We start from the raw sequence: 18,850 nt of genomic DNA on the forward strand, positions 1-18,850 counted from the left end.
GACAAGGTGACCCACTTAGTGGATGAGGGAAAGGCTGTGGATGTTGTCTACCTGGACTTTAGTAAAGCCTTTGACACTGTCTCCCACAGCATTCTCCTGGAGAAACTGGCTGATCATGGCTTGGATGGGCACGTGCTTTGCTGGTTAAAAAACTGGCTGGATGGCTGGGCCCAAAGAGTCATGGTGAATGGAATTAAATCCAGTTGGCGGCCAGTCACAAGTGGTGTTCCCCAGGGCTCAGTGTTGGGGCCGGTCCTGTTCAACATCTTCATTGATGATCTGGACGAGGGGATCGAGTGGACCCTCAGGAAGTTTGCAGGCGACACCAAGTTGGTTGGGAGTGTAGGAAGGCTCTACAGAGGGATCTGGACAGGCTGGATTGATGGGCCGAGGCCAACTGTATGAGGTTCAACAAGGCTAAGTGCTGGTTCCTGCACTTGGGTCACAACAACCCCATGCAATGCTACAGGCTTGGGGAGGAGTGGCTGGAGAGCTGCCTGGCGGAAAAGGACCTGGGGGTGTTGGTCGACAGCTGCCTGAACATGAGCCAGCAGTGTGCTCAGGTGGCCAAGAGGGCCAATGGCATCCTGGCCTGTATCAGGAATAGTGTGGCCAGCAGGACCAGGGAGGTGATGGTGCCCCTGTACTTGGCACTGGTGAGGCTGTACCTCGAGTACTGTGTTCAGTTTTGGGCCTCTCACTACGAGAAAGAACATTGAGGTGCTGCAGCGCATCCAAAGAAGAACAACGAAGCTGGTGAAGGGTCTAGAGAACAAGTCTTATGAGGAGCGGCTGAGGGAGCTGGGGTTGTTTAGTCTGGAGAAGAGGAGGCTGAGGGGAGACCTTATTTATCGCTCTCTACAACTACCTGAAAGGAGGTTGTAGCGAGGTGGGGGTCGGTCTCTTCTGCCATGTAACAAGTGATAGGACAAGAGGAAATGGCCTCAAGTTGCACCAGGGGAGGTTTAGGTTGGATGTTAGGAAAAACTTCTTCACTGGAAGGGTTGTCAGGCATTGGCACAGGCTGCCTAGGGAAGTGGTTGAGTCCTCATACCTGGAGGCATTTAAAAGATGTGTAGACATGGCGCTTAGGGACATGGTTTAGTGGTGGACTTGGCAGTGCTGGGTTAATGGTTGGACTTGATGATCTTAAGGGTCTTTTGCAATCTAAATAGTTCTATGATTCTATGATTTTGTTCTATAATCTGTGGCCCACACTCAAACATCTAACATATCTTAAGCAGCAAAAAAGATACTGGAGATCTTCACTAGGAATCAGAAGAGAGGTCCTATTTTCCCATTGTCTGGCTTTGCAGTGACTGTCCTTTATAGAAGCTACTTCAGCCTAATGCCACTCTCCTAATAAGAACCCAACAGAGATGGGTCATTTTATCCTAGTCACATTGCTGTGCTGCTTTCTTTGATCAAATTTTGCTCAGTCTGTTCTCACTTTTCACATCAGAACATGATAGGTTGCCTTTGGAATATCTGTGGAGAGAACAGCTGTAATTCTTACTGTAATTTGAGTATAAATTAAATTTATCTTTTTTTAAAATTCTGGTTTTTTGCCTGCTGCCATGTGTTATGACTTGCTGTAAACTGAATCAGCAGAAATTCAGAAAAGGAAGCCCACATTGTCAAATGCATGGTGCTTTCAAAAAGCAAAACGAAACACAAAGTTTCTGATGAGATTTCAACATATCCATGTATGAACATGTTGATATTATTCAGAATAACATATTATTCAGAATGACATAATGATCCAAGTTATTTGGGTTATAGGGATGGGATGCCATCCAGAGGGACCTGGACAAGCTGGAGAGGTGGGCCTGTGTGAACCTCATGAGGTTCAACAAAGCCAAGTGCAAGGTCTTGCACCTGGGTCGGGGCAATCCCCGGTATCCATACAGGCTGGGGGATGAAGGGATTGAGAGCAGCCCTGAGGAGAAGGACTTGCGGGTACTGGTAATGAAAAGCTGGACATGAGCCAGCAATGTGCTCTCGCAGCCCAGAAAGCCAACCGTATCCTGGGCTGCATCAAAAGAAGTGTGGCCAGCAGGTCAAGGGAGGTGATTCTGCCCCTCTACTCTGCTCTGGTGAGACCCCACCTGGAGTACTGTGTCCAGCTCTGGGGTCCTCAGTATAGGAAGGACATGGACCTGTTGGAGCGGGTCCAGAGGAGGGCCACAGAAATGATCAGAGGGTTGGAACACCTCTGCTATGAGGAAAGGCTGAGACAGTTGGGGTTGTTCGGCCTGGAGAAGAGAAGGCTCCGGGGAGACCTTATTGTGGTCTTTCAGTACTTAAAGGGGGCTTCTAAGAAAGATGGGGACAGACTTTTTACCAGGGCCTGTAGTGACAGGACAAGGGGTAATGGTTTTAAACTAAAAGAGGGTAGATTCAGGCTAGAGATAAGGAAGATGTCCCTGCCCATTACAGGGGGGGATGGACGAGATGACCTTTAAAGGTCCCTTCCATCCCAAAGCATTCCATGATTCTATGATTTTTAAGGAAGTGATTAACATGGAATCTATGTCTAGGTGCATTTGGGTGTCCAGAAATGAATGTTTGAGTGGCTCAGTCTTTTCTCAGATGCATCTGTAATCTGTCTTTCCTTGCACATAGTAACCCTTTATATGTATATGAGAGATGGAGAAATGTGCAAAAAGATCAACCAGAGACCCATACTGAGGATTTATTGGTACTAGAGCAATCTGTGTATATAAGTTAGGAACCACTGAAATTACATCCCTTATTGTTAGAAAGGAACATCTATTACTTGCATTGTCTAGCTTCACCATGTGTAATCAAAACCAAGTAATGCATTTAATCATAACATTCAGAATCAGATAACCATGGCAGATTTTGGTGGGTGGTCTGTATATATGGATTTCTTTATTCACAGTCTTCTTCCTCCCTGTCCCTCTTACTCAGGCTTGTTTAAACAAGAATTCCTTGTCATCTTTGATAGCTTTCTAGCAAAACTTAGAAAGCAATGAAATACTGCAGTTTACTTTTCACAGATGCTTCCTTCTCATCTAGACAGTGAATTTTTAACAGATAGGCTTAAAAAAAGGATTGTTCTTGACCTTATTTTGCTCTTCATTTCTTTCCTTAAGATATTGCAAGATAATTGTCAAAGTTTCCATAACTTTTGAGGACCAGTATCTGTAAAATAACCCAGCTGCCAGGGAGAATAAATGGTTTCCTGACGAGCCTTGCATGTGGGAGCCCAACTTTTACTTAGAAACTAATGTTTTGCATATCAGTGCTTTCTGTTTTCAGCTTCTGTTCCATCAGCTAATGCAGTTTATTGATACCTGTGAGTTTTTCAGTTACTTTATGGAACTTAAACACTGAAAGTTTGCTGCTGTCATAGGAATTTTCTAGGGTTAACTCAACAAAGTGGGTTAGCTCTTGCTAAGCTTTAAAATCACCATTTTCCATTTCTTTAAGTGAGGGGTTTTTTTTAATTAATTCCCTTATGGGGAGAAGGACTGTTTTAGCTCTTTAGCCGTTTCCTTTTTTTTTATCATATGCTGATCTTATTAACCCCTTATTTAAGGGGCTTTAGATTTTGAGATGCTGAATGTATCCCAAGTACTCAGTCACAAGAATCACCTGTAAGAGAGTGATCAGGACTTTGAAGGAGTAGGTCCTGAGTTTTCAGATGTTTTGCATTTCTTAAAATCAGAAGGGTTGACTAAGAAATCCCCTGAAAGTTTTTTGAAATTTGCTGTAGAAATGTCTTACATGTAGCATTTTCTTTTGAGTATAAATGAAGGAGGCATGGCAGAGTATAAGTACCACTTATTAATTCTTTCCTCAGACAGAATATTCAGACACCCTTATGGTATAAACTCTGCCCTGGAAAGAGAAGACAGAGCTTCATAAAAATCCACCTAACTTCTTACTTGCACAAGAAATTTTGTCCCCTAACAGCAGAGGAATGGTATAGACTCACTAATGAATAAGGGTGGAACTTTGCCCAGGGTATTGGGTTTGCATGGCAAGGTTTTGGTAGCAGAGGGGCTACAGGGGTGGCTTCTGTGAGAAGCTGCTAGAAGCTTCCCCTATGTCCAATAGAGCCAATGCCAGCCAGCTCCAAGACGGAACCACCACTGGCCAAGGCCGAGCCAATCAGCAATGCTGGTAGTGCCTCTGTGATAACATATTGAAGAAGGGAGGGAAACAAACCTGCGCATTTGCAGTCAGAGAGAGGAGTGAGAATATGTGAGAGGAACAACTCTGCAGACACCAAGGTCAGTGAAGAAGGAGGGGGAGGAGGTGCTCCAGGCACCAGAGCAGAGATTCCCCTTGCAGCCCCTGGTGAAGACCATGGTGAGGCAGGCTGTCCCCCTGCAGCCCATGGAGGTCCACAGTGGAGCAGATATCCACCTGCAGCCTGTGGAGGACCCCATGACAGAACAGGTGGATATGCCCGAAGGAGGCTGTGACCCCATGGGAAGCCCATGCTGAAGCAGGCTCCTGGCAGGACCTGTGGACCCATGGAGAGAGAGGAGCCCACGCTGGAGCAGGTTTGCTGGCAGGACCTGTGGACCCGTGGGGGACCCATGCTGCAGCAGTCTCTTCCTGAAGGACTGCACCCCGTGGAAAAGGACCCATGCTGGAGCAGTTCGTGAAGAACTGTAGCCTGTGGGAAGGACTCACATTGGAGAAGTTTGTGGAGGACTGTCTCCTGTGGGAGGGACCCCACACTGGAGCAGGGGAAGAGTGTGAGGAGTCCTCTCCCTGAGGAGGAAGGAGCGGCAGAAACAATTAGTGATGAACTGACTGCAACCCCCATTCCCCGTTCCCCTGCGCTGCTCGGGGGGAGGAGGTAGAGAAACTGGGAGTAAAGTTGAGCCTGGGAAGAAGGGAGGGGTGGGGGGAAGGTGTTTTAAGATTTAGTTTTTATTTTCTCATCACCTTACTCTGATTGGATTCGTAATAAATTAAGCTAATTTCCCCAAGTCGAGTCTGTTTTGCCCCTGACAGTAATTGGTGAATGATCTCTCCCTGTCCTTATCTCAACCCATGAGCCTTTTGTTATATTTTCTCTCCCCTGTCCAGCTGAGGAGGGGAGTGATAGAGAGGCTTTGGTGGGCACCTGGCATCCAGGCAGGGTCAACCTATCACACCCAATAAGTTTTAGCAGTAACTTTATTTTCCTCATAGTAGGAATGATAACTTTTTTTCCTAAATATAAAAGTGATTACCAGGTGGTGGTGGTAGGTTTGGGGAGAGAAAGAATATAAGTTTTTAAGCTCACTCATTTTCTTGCTCTGCTGAAGTGGTCTGTCTCCTTCCTCTTACCCTCTTACCCAAGTCTTTTATCTTTCCCTGCTTCTGATATGGATATTTAACAAGCAAAAAATAAAGCCTAAGGAGAAGAGGCGGGGAAAATCTGAGTCGGTATGTTGTCAGGAGGGAGCTGCAGATAGGCAGCGTAGTGTGGAAGTTTCCCTGACAGACCTCCTAATCTGTTCAGCACCTCTGGCTATACAGCATACCCAGTCTCCTTGGATGGGCTGCCAAGAATGGCAAATAGCAGCATATACCTTTGTCAGGGCCTCAGTCTGTCATCCTGGCTCGCTTCTTCCTTGCTGCCTTCAACACAGACTGTCATTCTTTTGTTTCAGTTAACAGTTGCAGCAACAGCAATAATATTTTAGGCTGTGCATTATTAAAAAATGCAAAATCATAGCATGTTTCTCAGAAAGTAATCAAGTTTTGTCTGCTTAATGGATTTATTTTTTTTTTACTTCTCTCTGATATTCTCATTTCACTGAACTCCTTCAGTTAACACCTTTGAGTAAGCCCCATTTTTTTTCCTGCTCTAGTACTAATCTTGCCTTTATTGATTTTTCAAGGAAAAGGCTTGAGTTCTTTTCCTCTCCTATTTGACCATTCCTCTCTGAAAGTGTGAAAGAAGATGCCCTGCCTGTTCCCAGAAATCCTCTGCTTGCTCTCAGCTCAGGTGCTGCTAGCAGATTGCCTGTACATTGGGAGATCTACTACCACAGACTTTTGTTGGTGCTTTTCTAATCAATGTCACCATTGCAGATTGCAGATATTGCCAAGATTAAGATCACATTTTTTCATATGTTCCCATTCCCAGCCACCAGACTTCTAAATAGTATTGGGGAGGGAAGGTGGTGGCTGATGCATCAAGTCAGAGATTCAGTCACTCCTCAACAGTTCTTCCTTCCCCCCTTACTAATCTGAATCTCAAACCACTTCTCCTTCCCTTGTCTCACTCACTTCCAAGTGCCCCTGGAGTTAGGGATGTACAGCAGGAACTGGAAGGCACACTGCACCTTATCAGTTCACGGGGGGTTTTTTGATGAGACAACAAATTTGAATTGATATACAAACAATATTTTCTGTATTTAATTGTGAAAACTGAAACGTTATGTCCTTGAGATGTTGGGGTGGAGGGTGAGTGAGAGAAAGTATAATATATATATAGGAAGTGTGGTGTTAAGCTATAGGAATCCATTGAAATACAAGTCAGGATAGAGAGGCTTGTTTAGAAATATTTGACTTGCAGGATCAGAACATCAACACCAGTATGGCACAATGGAAAATCTAGTTGCTCTAAAAAGAGATGCCATGTTTATAGGTAGATTTACTATGTGTTTCTGGGATACTTTCAATTCTCCTTTAAAAATCAAATGTAAATAGAACTAATGGCATCTCTGCCATGCATTTAAGTATTAGTTTTTGGGTTTAGCGACATTTGGGATTCAAGGTCGCTGGGGTCTACAAAGAACTGATAAGGCAGGAAGTGTTTATAGAAGTGAGCAGAACTAGAGGACTTCAGTTAGTTTTTCAGGCATGCTGAGAGGTATAAGAATTCTTAGACCAGGTCTCAGCTGATTTTTCCAAATCTCAGCAATTCATAGCTGATCCTTGATGGAAGCTCTTGGTTAAACACAATTAATTACTCATGATTTATGGGTGATTCAATTTTCACTGGTTTAGCAGCGATAAGAGAGCGGTTGTATGAACTAGGTGCAACATACACCTTGCTTGCAACAGCAGCTGTTTGTTTTCCTGACAGATTCAGTCAAAAAGAAATCACTTAACTTTGAAGTCTTGTCTATGACCATACATACCTTTCTGTGTCGATATTCATATATCATGAAATGGTCATGGGATCTTTTCTCTCAAAGATTGAAGTAATGATTAAATGCTAATTAGGCTTTAAACACTAGATAAACTGTTTTATTAGTTATGTCTCCAGCCAATCAGCAGGACCAAAATCTTGCTTTAAGCAGGCTGGAGACAACAAAAGAGAAACATCAGTAAGAACTACTTTTGTGTACAATATATTTATGATTGAAATAACTGTAAAATGTTTACATACATAACTGATTCTGTCATTCTCAGAAAAGTAAAAACAAGAATAGTCTTTTTATTATACTTTACAGCTTCAAAACCCTAAAAATCATTCAGTAGGTTACTACTTTGATTTTCACAGATAAGAGACACAAAAATACAAAATTGCATTATTTAGGGTCACATAAGTTGAGCATTTTTAAAACATAAATTTTGAATATCTCATCTTTTGAGTTGCCAATTTTAAGGGCTGATTTTCAACATCAAAAGCAGCCATTGATCTGTGTTGGAAAAAGGAAGGCTCATTTACATCAGGCACTTAATTTGTGTAATCCAGTTTTAGTCCTTTTTTTGATTGTTTGAACCCAAGTGGTGTTTACTTCAGAAGTTACAGGTGGAGGCACTTGATAATTTATATGTTTTCCTCAGCCTGAAACTGGGCTACTATAGAGATGCCTAGTGATTATATAATGAGTAAAATAGAAGGGTTTCCTTTTTTTTTATCTGTTGATGGCTCAACTATTTTTTTTCCATTTTTTGGGGAAAAAAAAATACCTCAATGACTTATCCTTATCTTTACTATTCTACTACTGTCTTCCAAACCCATCTGTGCCCAAGTTTTCCCTTTGTAAGGCTAGTGATCTTAGCTGTGTTTTATTGCAAATAAATACCATTAACAATAATGATAGATTCTGCACCACATATGTTTATAGAGATTCTCTGGGAATCTCTGTGTAGGAAAGGGTTATGGTTTGAAGGGGGGGTTGTTGTTTTTCTTTAAATAACGATCACTTTTCAAATTAACTTGACTATTCTTGTTCCAATTTTAGACTCATTTTGGTAGACTGGCTCATTAATCAAGTTCTGTTAAACACAAGCAGGAGAGTTCAACAGATAATCCCAAAATTTTACTCTTTTTTGCTAGACTTTAAGTACATCAAATGCATAGTGTTTTGCTAAATAGAGCGGTTTCATTAAAATGTAATTAAACCTTTATTTCATTACTGATTTAATAATGTGCTTTAATGTTATTGTGGTACTTAAATTACTTCAGATCCCTTAAATGTGAGAACTTCAGTCCTAGTTCCAGGTTTGCTTTTGCTTCCATCTTTTTGTATGGTGAGACTCTAAATAGGGCAGAATCTCATATAAAAATGTAATTTATTGACGACTCTTGTTTTTTCCACTTTAAAAATCTTGGTGCCACCACATCTCTAGGTATAGAGACATTAAAATAATATGAAGGTTAATATTAAAAGAAATTAATTAACTACAGTAGGCCTACCATAATGAAACTGGGATGTAAAAATATACCTCCCAGTTACCTCAGGGAAAAGCTTGAAAGGGTCTCATGAGTAAACATGATAAATGGGTGGATGGGTGAGAATTGAAAGGAGGCTTTATGCTTTGTAAAGCCAATGCCATAAATGAAGCTTAGTAATGACTTCACTTCTCTTATGATTGATCTCTAGGCAGCAGTTGTGGTGGTATTCAACTTTGCTATGGTTTTGCTGATTTTTCCTGCTATCCTGAGCATGGACCTTTATCGTCGGGAAGACAGGAGACTGGATATATTCTGCTGTTTTACAAGGTGAGAATGTGTGATAGAATTACAGTATATGAGGTGCATCCTTTTTGTGATTACCAATCAGTGCTACCACCCCTTGTCAGGAGCAGGAGTTCTTCATTGCAGCAGGATAGCAGCAGGGTCAGTATGTTATTGTCATGGTTTTATTGCTAGTGACTGAATTACATTTGCTACCTTGTTTTTTATCTGACTGAGGGGAAAAGTTAAAAGGCATTTCACACACACACACACACTCTTTTTCCTTTATTCATACGTACATCCATTTTAGCCATTGGAGAACAACTTTAAGGAAGCATGTAAAAGAGCCATGCTTTAGTAATATCTGTATTTTTAGAATTTTATGGGGTACTGCAGTGTGTCCAGTGCTGGTATTGGGTGACCTTGGAAGACTTAATTCCAGTCTCTTATGGAAGACTAAATAACTCGGGGTACTCAGAAGCCTTACTTATACTTAATTACTATGTGCTAATTTTTATGCTTTTTATGCCTTGAAACCTAAATGCTTAAAAATAATGTAAAAAATATAAAATTGCTTCCCTTTAGCCCAGTTTTTCATAGGACTATGAGGAATTCAGAATGATCAGTACCATTGCAAGATAGTGATTGATAAGCTTTCTGTTATGGCTCCAACAGTAATTTAGAATGATAGTATGCACACTCTTACCTAATACACATCCAGCTCTGAGGGCTGGGGCAGGCTAGGAGGAAGCTACTGTCATCAGCAGAGCCACCACTTAAGAGATAAAGCATATTTTCTACGTTAGTTTTTGCTTTTGCCTCCAATGAAGAGGATAAGCTGCCTTTCTATGCATGTACTCTCACACGCACATCATAACCAGGATGTAGAGAAACCCCCTTGTGTCCTCTTAGCCCTTCACACCCACGTAGGAGCAGACAGTTTGACCTTTTTAACTTCAATGTCAAAGAGGGAAAGTGCTTTCCTAAATTTGTTTTTGAGGGAGTTGTTAGAACAGGGAGTTGATCACAAGCCAGGACTCCTGCTTTCTGTTTCTGATTCAGCCATAGTTTCACTGGATGGTCTAATGTGCTTGAATTTTGGAGCCCTGATTCTCAGAAGTACAGGGCAGTCAGACCTTCCATTTATTCCCCCATCTAAAGTTGTACCAAATGTGAATCAGAATTTGGGCCTATGTGTTGTCCCAAAAAGTAGGGTTCTTTTACCCGGTGTGCAAAAAGACAAATGACACACAGAGTCGAGATATTTGTTTATTTCATGTCTGCGCAGAGATGGGTGCTAGGTGGTAACTCCACAAAGCTAGCACACCGCGGTTAACATACAGTGACATTTTATACATTCTGAGTAGCTGTTATCAGTATTTTCACAATTCCGCTTATTCATCCTTGCTTCTACTGGTTCTCACAAGCCTCGTCTCCACTTAAAGGTACAGTGTGTTTTAAATTTACAGAGCATGCTCAGTGGGTAGGGGTCTTTGCTTGGGCCGGGGCCTTCATTGCTGGGGGTGTGGTTTTTACTGTGTTAATTGGGATAGTTCTCTCATGGTTCAAGTGATTCTCACTTCGGCTTTATCAGCGGCCTTGTTTTCTTGTGCTTCTCTTGGTATTTCCTTGCTACACTGTTTTGTGGTGTCCTCCTGTTTCTTCTCTCAGGCCAGGTCTTGTTAACTGTTTACAGAGGTTGATTAACGTCCTCTGCCTTAACATCCTTTGTCTTATTTCTCGCATATCTCCAACAAATCCCCCCTTTGAGACTTAAAGTCTCACCTGAGATCCTTTAGGTCTCACTCACTTTTCATAATATAGTTCTATCCTTTTCTCAAATTCTGCGGGGGTTTTCCCATGCTAATAAATCTAGTTGGACACCTTCTCTGTTTTTCAGAGAGAGATTTTCAGGCATAAGAGATTTATCTCCCTTTGTCATGAGCATGCACATTTGAGGCGATTTCATTAGGGTTACTTGCTTAATCAAGCACCAAACTTTAAAATACAATATAATTACAAGCAGCAAACATAAACATGTTAGTGACAATAAAAAGGTCCCTTCCACTTTTCCTTCAACGGTCCATCTTTCTAGGTTTGAATGTAGACCGAGTCTCCCGGTTGGAAGTTGTGTACAGTTGAGTCCAGAGGTAGAGGAGCTCATTGATTAAGATACCTGTGTAAAGATGACAAAATCCACAAAAGAGACAGCAAATAATTTTTCAGTATTTCTTCCCCTTTAATATGCATTTGATTATCTCGTGTTACAGTACTATTAACCGGGTAAGGTTTACCATATAGGATTTCAAATGGTTTTACCCCTTCTCTAACTCTGGGAGTAATCCTAATTCTCATCAAGGCAATGGGTAAGACACCTATCCATTTAAGATGAGTTTCTTGGCATAATTTAGCAATTTGTCTTTTGATGGTCTGGTTCATTCTTTCTATTTTCCACTAGACTGTGGCCTCCAAGGGGTGGGCAAATCCCATTTGAACTGAAGGAATTTGGACACTCCCTGGACTATTTCTGTGATAAAATGGGGTCCATTATCAGAGGACAATCCCCCTGGAACTCCAAATCTAGGAATTATTTCTTTCAATATCACCTTAACAACTTCTCTAGCCCGATTGGTACAGCAAGGGAAAGCTTCCGGCCATCCTGAAAAGGTATCTACTAAAACAAGTAAATACTTATACTGATTGCACCTTGGTAACTCAGAAAAATCTATCTGCCAGTGTTCCCCAGGGGTGATTCCTCTCTTTACATCCCCCGCAGGTGGTCTTCTTTGTATTTTTGGATTATTTGCACAACAGGTCTGACATTTCTTCATTATAATGTCCGCAGCAGTTTGCATTTTTGGTCCTGTAGCATATCTGTTAACACTACTTAACATAGCATCTGCTCCCATATGAGTTTCTTCATGCAGCTTTTTAAGGAGGGTTTCCATCATTTTGGCTGTAGTAAGAATCTGTTCATTTGGACTTACCCACCATCCTTCTCTGTTCTTTGAACACTTCAATATTTCTGCCAGCAGGTTTTCTTTTTCTGTATATTGAGGTGGTTTCATATCTACCTCTTTACTTGGTATCAGGGCTCTAATCATTTGTCCTTGTAAAGCAGCCTTTTTTTGCAGCTGTATCTGCTCTTTTATTTCCTTGAATAATTTCTCCTTGTCCCTTTTGATGGGCTCTACAGTGCATTATTGACAGTTGGAAGGGTTTGGTCATGTCAGGCAGGCCCAGAGAAAGAGCTTCCATTTGTTCTCTTTTAATATCATGAAAACCTTTCCTGCATTCAGGGGTCCATTCTAACAATTCCCCTGGCCCCTTGATAGCAGCATATAGGGGCTTAGCAATTAGTCCAAAATTTGGAATCCATATCCGACACCACCCGGCCATTCCTAAGAATCCTCTTAATTCCCTTTTTGATTTGGGTACTGCAATTCAGCATATAACTTCTTTTCATTCTGTACCTAACTCTCTTTGTCCTCTCAAATCCCAAATAGTGAACTTTCTCCTTTGCTGTCTGTGCCTTTTTCTTAGAGACTCTGTACCCTGCTAGTCCCAAGAAATTCAGCAGGTCGAAAGTGGCTTTCAAACAGTCCTCTTTTCTATTGGCAGCAATTAGTATATCATCAACATATTGCAGCAATGTTATATCTTGATTGTTACCTTGCCATAGTTCCAGTTCTTTTGCCAGTACAGTACCAAACAGAGTAGGGCTGTTCTTAAACCCTTGCGGAAGTACAGTCCAACACAGCTGTACTTTTCTCCCTGTCGCTGGGTTTTCCCATTCAAATGCGAAGAGTGTCTGACTTTGTTCATCCACTGGGATGCAAAAGAAGGCATCTTTCAAATCTAGGACTGTAAAATAACCATTTGTTTCAGGTATTGAGGTAAGCAGTGTATATGGATTTGGTACAACAGGGTGCACATCAACAACAATCTGATTTATTTCCCTCAGGTCTTGAACCAGTCTGTATTCCTGAGACCGGAGCTTCCTCACCGGTAATATAGGAGTATTAAATTCAGATTGACATTCTCTTAGTAGTCCATATTCTAAGAAGATATTTATCAAGGGTTCCAATCCTTTTCATGCTTCTAATTTCATAGGATACTGCCTTTTCCTTACCAGATGAGTCCTTGGCTTGAGCTATACTTTAACAGGAGTCACATTCTTCGCTCTACTTGGCTTTTTCGAGGCCCATACCAAAGGGATCACTGCATCCAGTACTGCATCCGGGATATTGTCTTCGAGTTCCTCTGTGGGGTTTCCTTCTGTCAACAGACAAATCTGGGCTTTCCACGCTGTTTCCTGTGGAATATATAACTGCACAGAGTCTTCAGAGAAAGTTGCTTGAGCGTTTAGTTTACACAGTAGGTCACGTCCTAATAATGGCAAGGGACGCTCTGGCGTATAGAGAAATTCGTGAGTTAATTTCGTATTCCCAATTATACATTCTATCGGTTTTAGGAACGACCTTAGGGTTCGCTTTCCTGTTGCCCCAACAAGTGGTACTGTTATTTTACTTAAAGGTCCCTTACAACTGGTGACTACTGAATGAGTGGCCCCACTGGCAATTAAAAAAAAAAATCTACGGTCTTGTTCCCCAGCTTAACTGGAACCAGGGGATCAGCTGGGGAGACCTTAATGTTTTCCCCCGGTCCCCTTCATTCATTGTCCGAATCCTCTAACATAACAAGGTTGGCATTTCTTACATGATCTTGCTCCTCTAGCCCCTTTTGGTTCGGGCATTCATTCTTCTACTGTCCCTCCTGTTTACAGACTGCACATTGGCTTGGCTCCAACAGGGTTCGGTTTTGTGAACCTCTTCCCTGCATCATTCCGCCCTGCTCCCCTCTTACTCTACCTCCACCCCTACCTTTCCCTCTAATATTATTCCCATTTATTGCTGCTGCCGGCAAAGATGTTTGAAACATCAAGGCAAGGCTCTATGGCAGTCCCATCTGGGTTGCCAAAATGTTGTCCCAAAAAGCAAGGTTCTTTTACCCGGTGTGCAAAAAAGCCAAATAACAGAGTCGAGATATTTGTTTATTTCATGTCTGCGCAGAGATGGGTGCTAGGTGGTAACTCCACAAAGCTAGCACACCGCGGTTAACATACAGTGACATTTTATACATTCTGAGTAGCTGTTATCAGTATTTTCACAATTCCACTTTTTCATCCTTGCTTCTACTGGTTCTCACAAGCCTCGTCTCCACTTAAAGGTACAGTGTGTTTTAAATTTACAGAGCATGCTCAGTGGGTAGGGGTCTTTGCTTGGGCTGGGGCCTTCATTGCTGGGGGTGTGGTTTTTACTATGTTAATTAGGATAGTTCACTCATAATTCAAGTGATTCTCCTTGGTCTCATCAGCGGTTTTACTCCCTTTGCGCTTATCTTGGTATTTTCTAGTCTGGCTGACTTACGTTGCCATCCTGTTCCTTCTCCCAGGGCCGTGTCTTATTAACTATCTACAGAGGTTGAATAGTATCCTTTGTTTTGTTTCTCGCATGTCTCCAACATATGTACATATGAAGAAATTCAGTTAATAAGATCTTGCTTTGTTTACGTAGGCAACATTTTCTTCCTTTTTGTAAGATTTTTCCACTTGGTGAAAAATCTCTGATACTGTTTTCTATCAGCAATTTGTTTTTATTTACAGAAGGAGGCTTATGATTTTTTTTTTTAATAAACTAGGTATCTGTTATGTTCTTGCATAGACTACAATAAAGGGAATGCTTCAAAAAAATGCTTCTGTAATTTTGTCTCTTCATGTTGCCCATCCTTCCTGGGAATTAATCCTTGTATATGTTTACTTCAATTTTAAAACATGCAGTCAGTGTATGGCAGCTGGTTTCAGCCTGCCTCCCAAAAGTCTGAGATCTTATCCAGAAGGCCCAAATATTATTTAACAGTTACTTTAATAGTTCTAAACAGAAGAACTCAGCATGTCATGCATTTACATTTTGATCTTCTAAATAGTTTAATTCTCAGCATGGTCATGTAGATGTAAACTCACACACACATCTCATGCATTCAGACTGTGTGCAACTACCTGGCTATTGACCTGATTAGCATGTGTAATTAATAGAGTGATGTGAGTGGATGCCAGTGTCTTCAGACAAATGCTGGTTCCTTCTTTCTTGGGCACAAGAAACGTGCAGAAACAGGCTCAGAGGCCTACGCTTTAAACCATGTCTAAGAAACATTTCCTAAAAGTGCAGAAGGAAATCCTCATCAAAACATTATGCTTAATTAACATAAACAATTTAATAGTAGTAGAAACAGTCTTAGATGGAAGCAGATTATCCTATCTAGCCTGATTAAAATAAAGACCTATCTAAATGTGAACAGATGTTTTTCTCTTCTCTTGCAGTCCGTGTGCCACTAGAGTGATTCAGATTGAGCCTCAAGCATATGTGGAAAACAGTGATAATACTTGCTACAGTCCTCCACCCCCATACAGCAGTCACAGTTTTGCACATGAAACTCAGATTACAATGCAGTCTACAGTGCAGTTGTGCACAGAATACGATCCTCATGCACAGGTGTACTACACCACAGCAGAGCCTTGCTCAGCAATATCTGTGCAGCCGGTGACAGTGACGCAAGATAATCTCAGCTGCCAGAGCCCAGAAAGCACAAGCTCAACAAGAGATTTGCTTTCCCAGTTCTCAGACTCCAGTATGCATTGTCTTGAGCCACCCTGTACTAAATGGACACTCTCATCTTTTGCAGAAAAGCATTATGCTCCATTCCTGCTAAAACCAAAAGCTAAGGTAATCAGAAAACTATTTACCTGTTTTTCAAAAATAGACTTCTGCCTTGCCCAGTAGGAAAATTATCCTGACAATAGTATTAAATATCAGGAATAAATAGAATTATTTTAGAATTACAATTCTTAATAATTTTACACCTAATTTCATACTTTAAAAGTTTTATCTTGGTAGTGCTGTAGTGACATACTTTTCAAATGTAAGTTATGAATGAGGGTTTTGGTGACTTTCAGTAGCCTAAGCTCATGAACAGTGAAACTAAATCTACTTTTTAACTTCATCACCATATAAATTTCCTGTTCCCCTTCACTAAAACACAAATTAGTTTGGCCTTGTAGTATATGTGTGCATAAATACATAAAAGCTTAATAGTATAGTGATAGGTATTAATTTTGAACCTGGTTCTGTGTGCCATTATGAGTTATTAATTTCTTTAGGAACATAAAACCAAATGCATTTCCATTTTCTGTTGCAGATTGTAGTTATTTTTCTTTTTCTGGGTTTACTTGGGCTCAGCCTTTATGGAACTACCCAGGCTAGAGATGGACTGAATCTCACAGACATTGTACCACGAGAAACCCAGGAATATGACTTTATTGCAGCACAGTTCAAGTATTTCTCTTTCTACAACATGTATATAGTGACACAGAAAGCAGACTATCCCAATGTCCAGCACTTACTTTATGAACTTCACAAAAGTTTCAGTAATGTGACATACGTTTTGTTGGAAGAGGATAAGCAGCTTCCCAAAATGTGGTTGCACTACTTTCGAGACTGGCTGCAAGGTAAGAGAGAATTGCATGAACTTTTCTTTTTAATTCTACAGTAGCAAGCAATTATTCACTGTAGTAATGCTCTCCTCTTCCAATACGGTCACATGGTTTAAAGCATGCTAGCAGGAGGGAAAATGCCTAGGTTCTGATCCAAACTCGGACATCAATTCGCTGTTTCTCCAACAGTTCACTTAAATTCTTTGTGGCTAAGTTTACTCCCCAATAAAGCAGTTTTGGAGCTTTAAAAGATTATATCCATGAGAGGTCATCTCATGTCATTAATTTTGAAGTGGCTAATGAGGTGTTCTGATTTATAATTAATGGCCAAATATGGCCCAGTTTCTTGGGAAGATAAATGTTTGCTGAGTGTTTTGAGAACAGTAAATGAAAAGCCCCGGTCCAGCAATATATTTTGGCACAGACTTAACTTTCAGCACATGAGTGATCCTGTTGGCTTCAGCTGGGACTGCTGGCATGAAGAAAGTTCAGTGGGGTTTAGGCATTTTATTGGATTGGGAGATTACTACACATTCTAGACTTCCAATCAAGTATCCTCACTCTTTCTATGGTGCTACTTTTTCTGTGCTGAACTGTAACTGGGAGGGGGGTGTTATAGGTAATATGATGATAATTATATTAAAGTGGGCTTTAAAGGCATGGTATAATTATTCATGTTGAGGCAAGTAATTCTTTTGTATTTAAAATAAATAGTAATGTTACATCTCAGCAAATTTAACAGTTCTCTCTTGTGAGCAAACACATCCTGCCCAGAAATACTTCTGTCCTACCTCTGTCTCTCTGTTGGAAGAATCTTCAGGAAGTTTTTGCAAACAGAAAAATAAAGTATGCTGACCTACTGAGACTGTAAATTTTAACCTTAACTGTTTACAGATGGCCAATGCAGCCAATGATTCTTAGAAAACATGCACATAACTGCCAGTATTTGGAGTGCCTTCAGCCTAACGCACCTCTTCTTTCAGAGGCTCATTTGTATTTTGCTTCCTGGTATCAAATCATGTTAGCATTTTCTATTATCTGAAAATGCAAGAGCAGATAGTTAACATTAATAATTCGTTTAAACTGGAAATGTTAACATTATTTTTGTAAGTGACTGAATGTAAATGAGGCTTTTAATTAGGCTTGTTTTTGCAAAGGATAATCTTATCTCGTGTTTCATGGTGCCAGCTGTTCACATGGGTCAATATGAATTCCTTCCTTACCCCCATTCCAGCATCCAACATACTTTTGGAGGACTTCACATTCTTCCGTATAACATTTTAAAAATTGCCTTAGTTTGTATAATTTCTCTGCAGAAAGGGGTCAACAATTTACTTTTATCTTTCTGCCCAGGAACATTTCATTAATTACAGCTATCTTCAAAACAGATTGAAGGGCTTTTAAAATCATTGGTGTGAACAGTTTATAATAAAAGTATTGTTTGCTTTTAAATCAGTTACTCTGCTATTAATTTCAAAGTGTTATAGGGAATTTTTATTATTGAAATTTTGAAATCCTTCAGAAAGTAAGCACAACTGATAGTGGTTTCTTGGTATTCTTTCTGCAGACTTTCAGTTTCAGCAGTGTACAAGGCCAGTAATAAGATGACCCAAAGTGTAAAGTGGTTAAGCCAGCTGAGAAAGATATGAAAGAGAGCTGGATTTGAGGGATGATCGAACTTGTAAGAACTGTAGCATACATTGGAGGGGGAAAAAGAAGTGAAAGAGCTCACACACTGTAGTAATGTAAAATGTAACTTGCAGCCACAAATTGGTAATGTTGCATGCAAATGCATATATTTGGTATTGTGTGTCTGCTTAGCCCTGTGTCAGGAATTTGATATTAGTCTGAAAGTTCTGCCTCCAAATATTCTCTAGCATAGCAACTTGCCTGCTCCTCCTAAGCTGTCCTTTGAAGGTGTTTCCTTTTTCCTACATTCTTCTTCAACAGCCTCCTCTTAACTCCCAAAGTGATCTTCTACATGACTATTATGTTACCACAAATGCTTTCACTTAACCACTTTCTAAGAAACTGAAATGGAGTAGAGCTGTATTCAGGAAGGATGGATTTGTATTTCTGAATTTCACAGATGTGGTGGGTTGACCCTGCCTGGATGCCAGGTGCCCACCAAAGCCTCTCTATCACTCCCGCTCCTCAGCTGGACAGGGGAGAGAAAATATAACAAAGGGCTCATGGGTCGAGATAAGGACAGGGAGAGATCATTCACCAATTACCGTCAGGGGCAAAACAGACTCGACTTGGGGAAATTAGCTTAATTTATTACGAATCCAATCAGAGTAAGTTGATGAGAAAATAAAAACTAAATCTTAAAACACCTTCCCCCCACCCCTCCCTTCTTCCCAGGCTCAACTTTACTCCCAGTTTCTCTACCTCCTCCCCCCGAGCAGCGC

General features: G+C 40.9%; 1 protein-coding gene across 7 annotated transcripts in view; it reads left to right on the top strand.

Moving 5' to 3' along the window:
* LOC104022796 (protein patched homolog 1-like) overlaps nt 1-18,850 on the top strand; it is a 98,098-nt gene that overhangs the window by 39,386 nt on the left and 39,862 nt on the right. For all 7 annotated transcript variants that reach the window (XR_015707698.1, XR_015707697.1, XR_015707699.1 and 4 more), the window contains 3 exons: nt 8,817-8,935; nt 15,270-15,672; nt 16,145-16,454. Coding sequence is in view for 3 of the 7 variants with exons in the window: in XM_087770938.1 (XP_087627064.1) it covers nt 8,817-8,935; nt 15,270-15,672; nt 16,145-16,454 (832 nt within the window). In the remaining 4 variants the exon portion in view is untranslated. The remainder of the gene's footprint in view (nt 1-8,816; nt 8,936-15,269; nt 15,673-16,144; nt 16,455-18,850) is intronic.

Source organism: Nipponia nippon, unplaced genomic scaffold (assembly GCF_047370975.1).
Source record: "Nipponia nippon isolate SJK-2023a ecotype South Korea unplaced genomic scaffold, ASM4737097v1 scaffold_34, whole genome shotgun sequence".
Taxonomy (NCBI): domain Eukaryota; kingdom Metazoa; phylum Chordata; class Aves; order Pelecaniformes; family Threskiornithidae; genus Nipponia; species Nipponia nippon.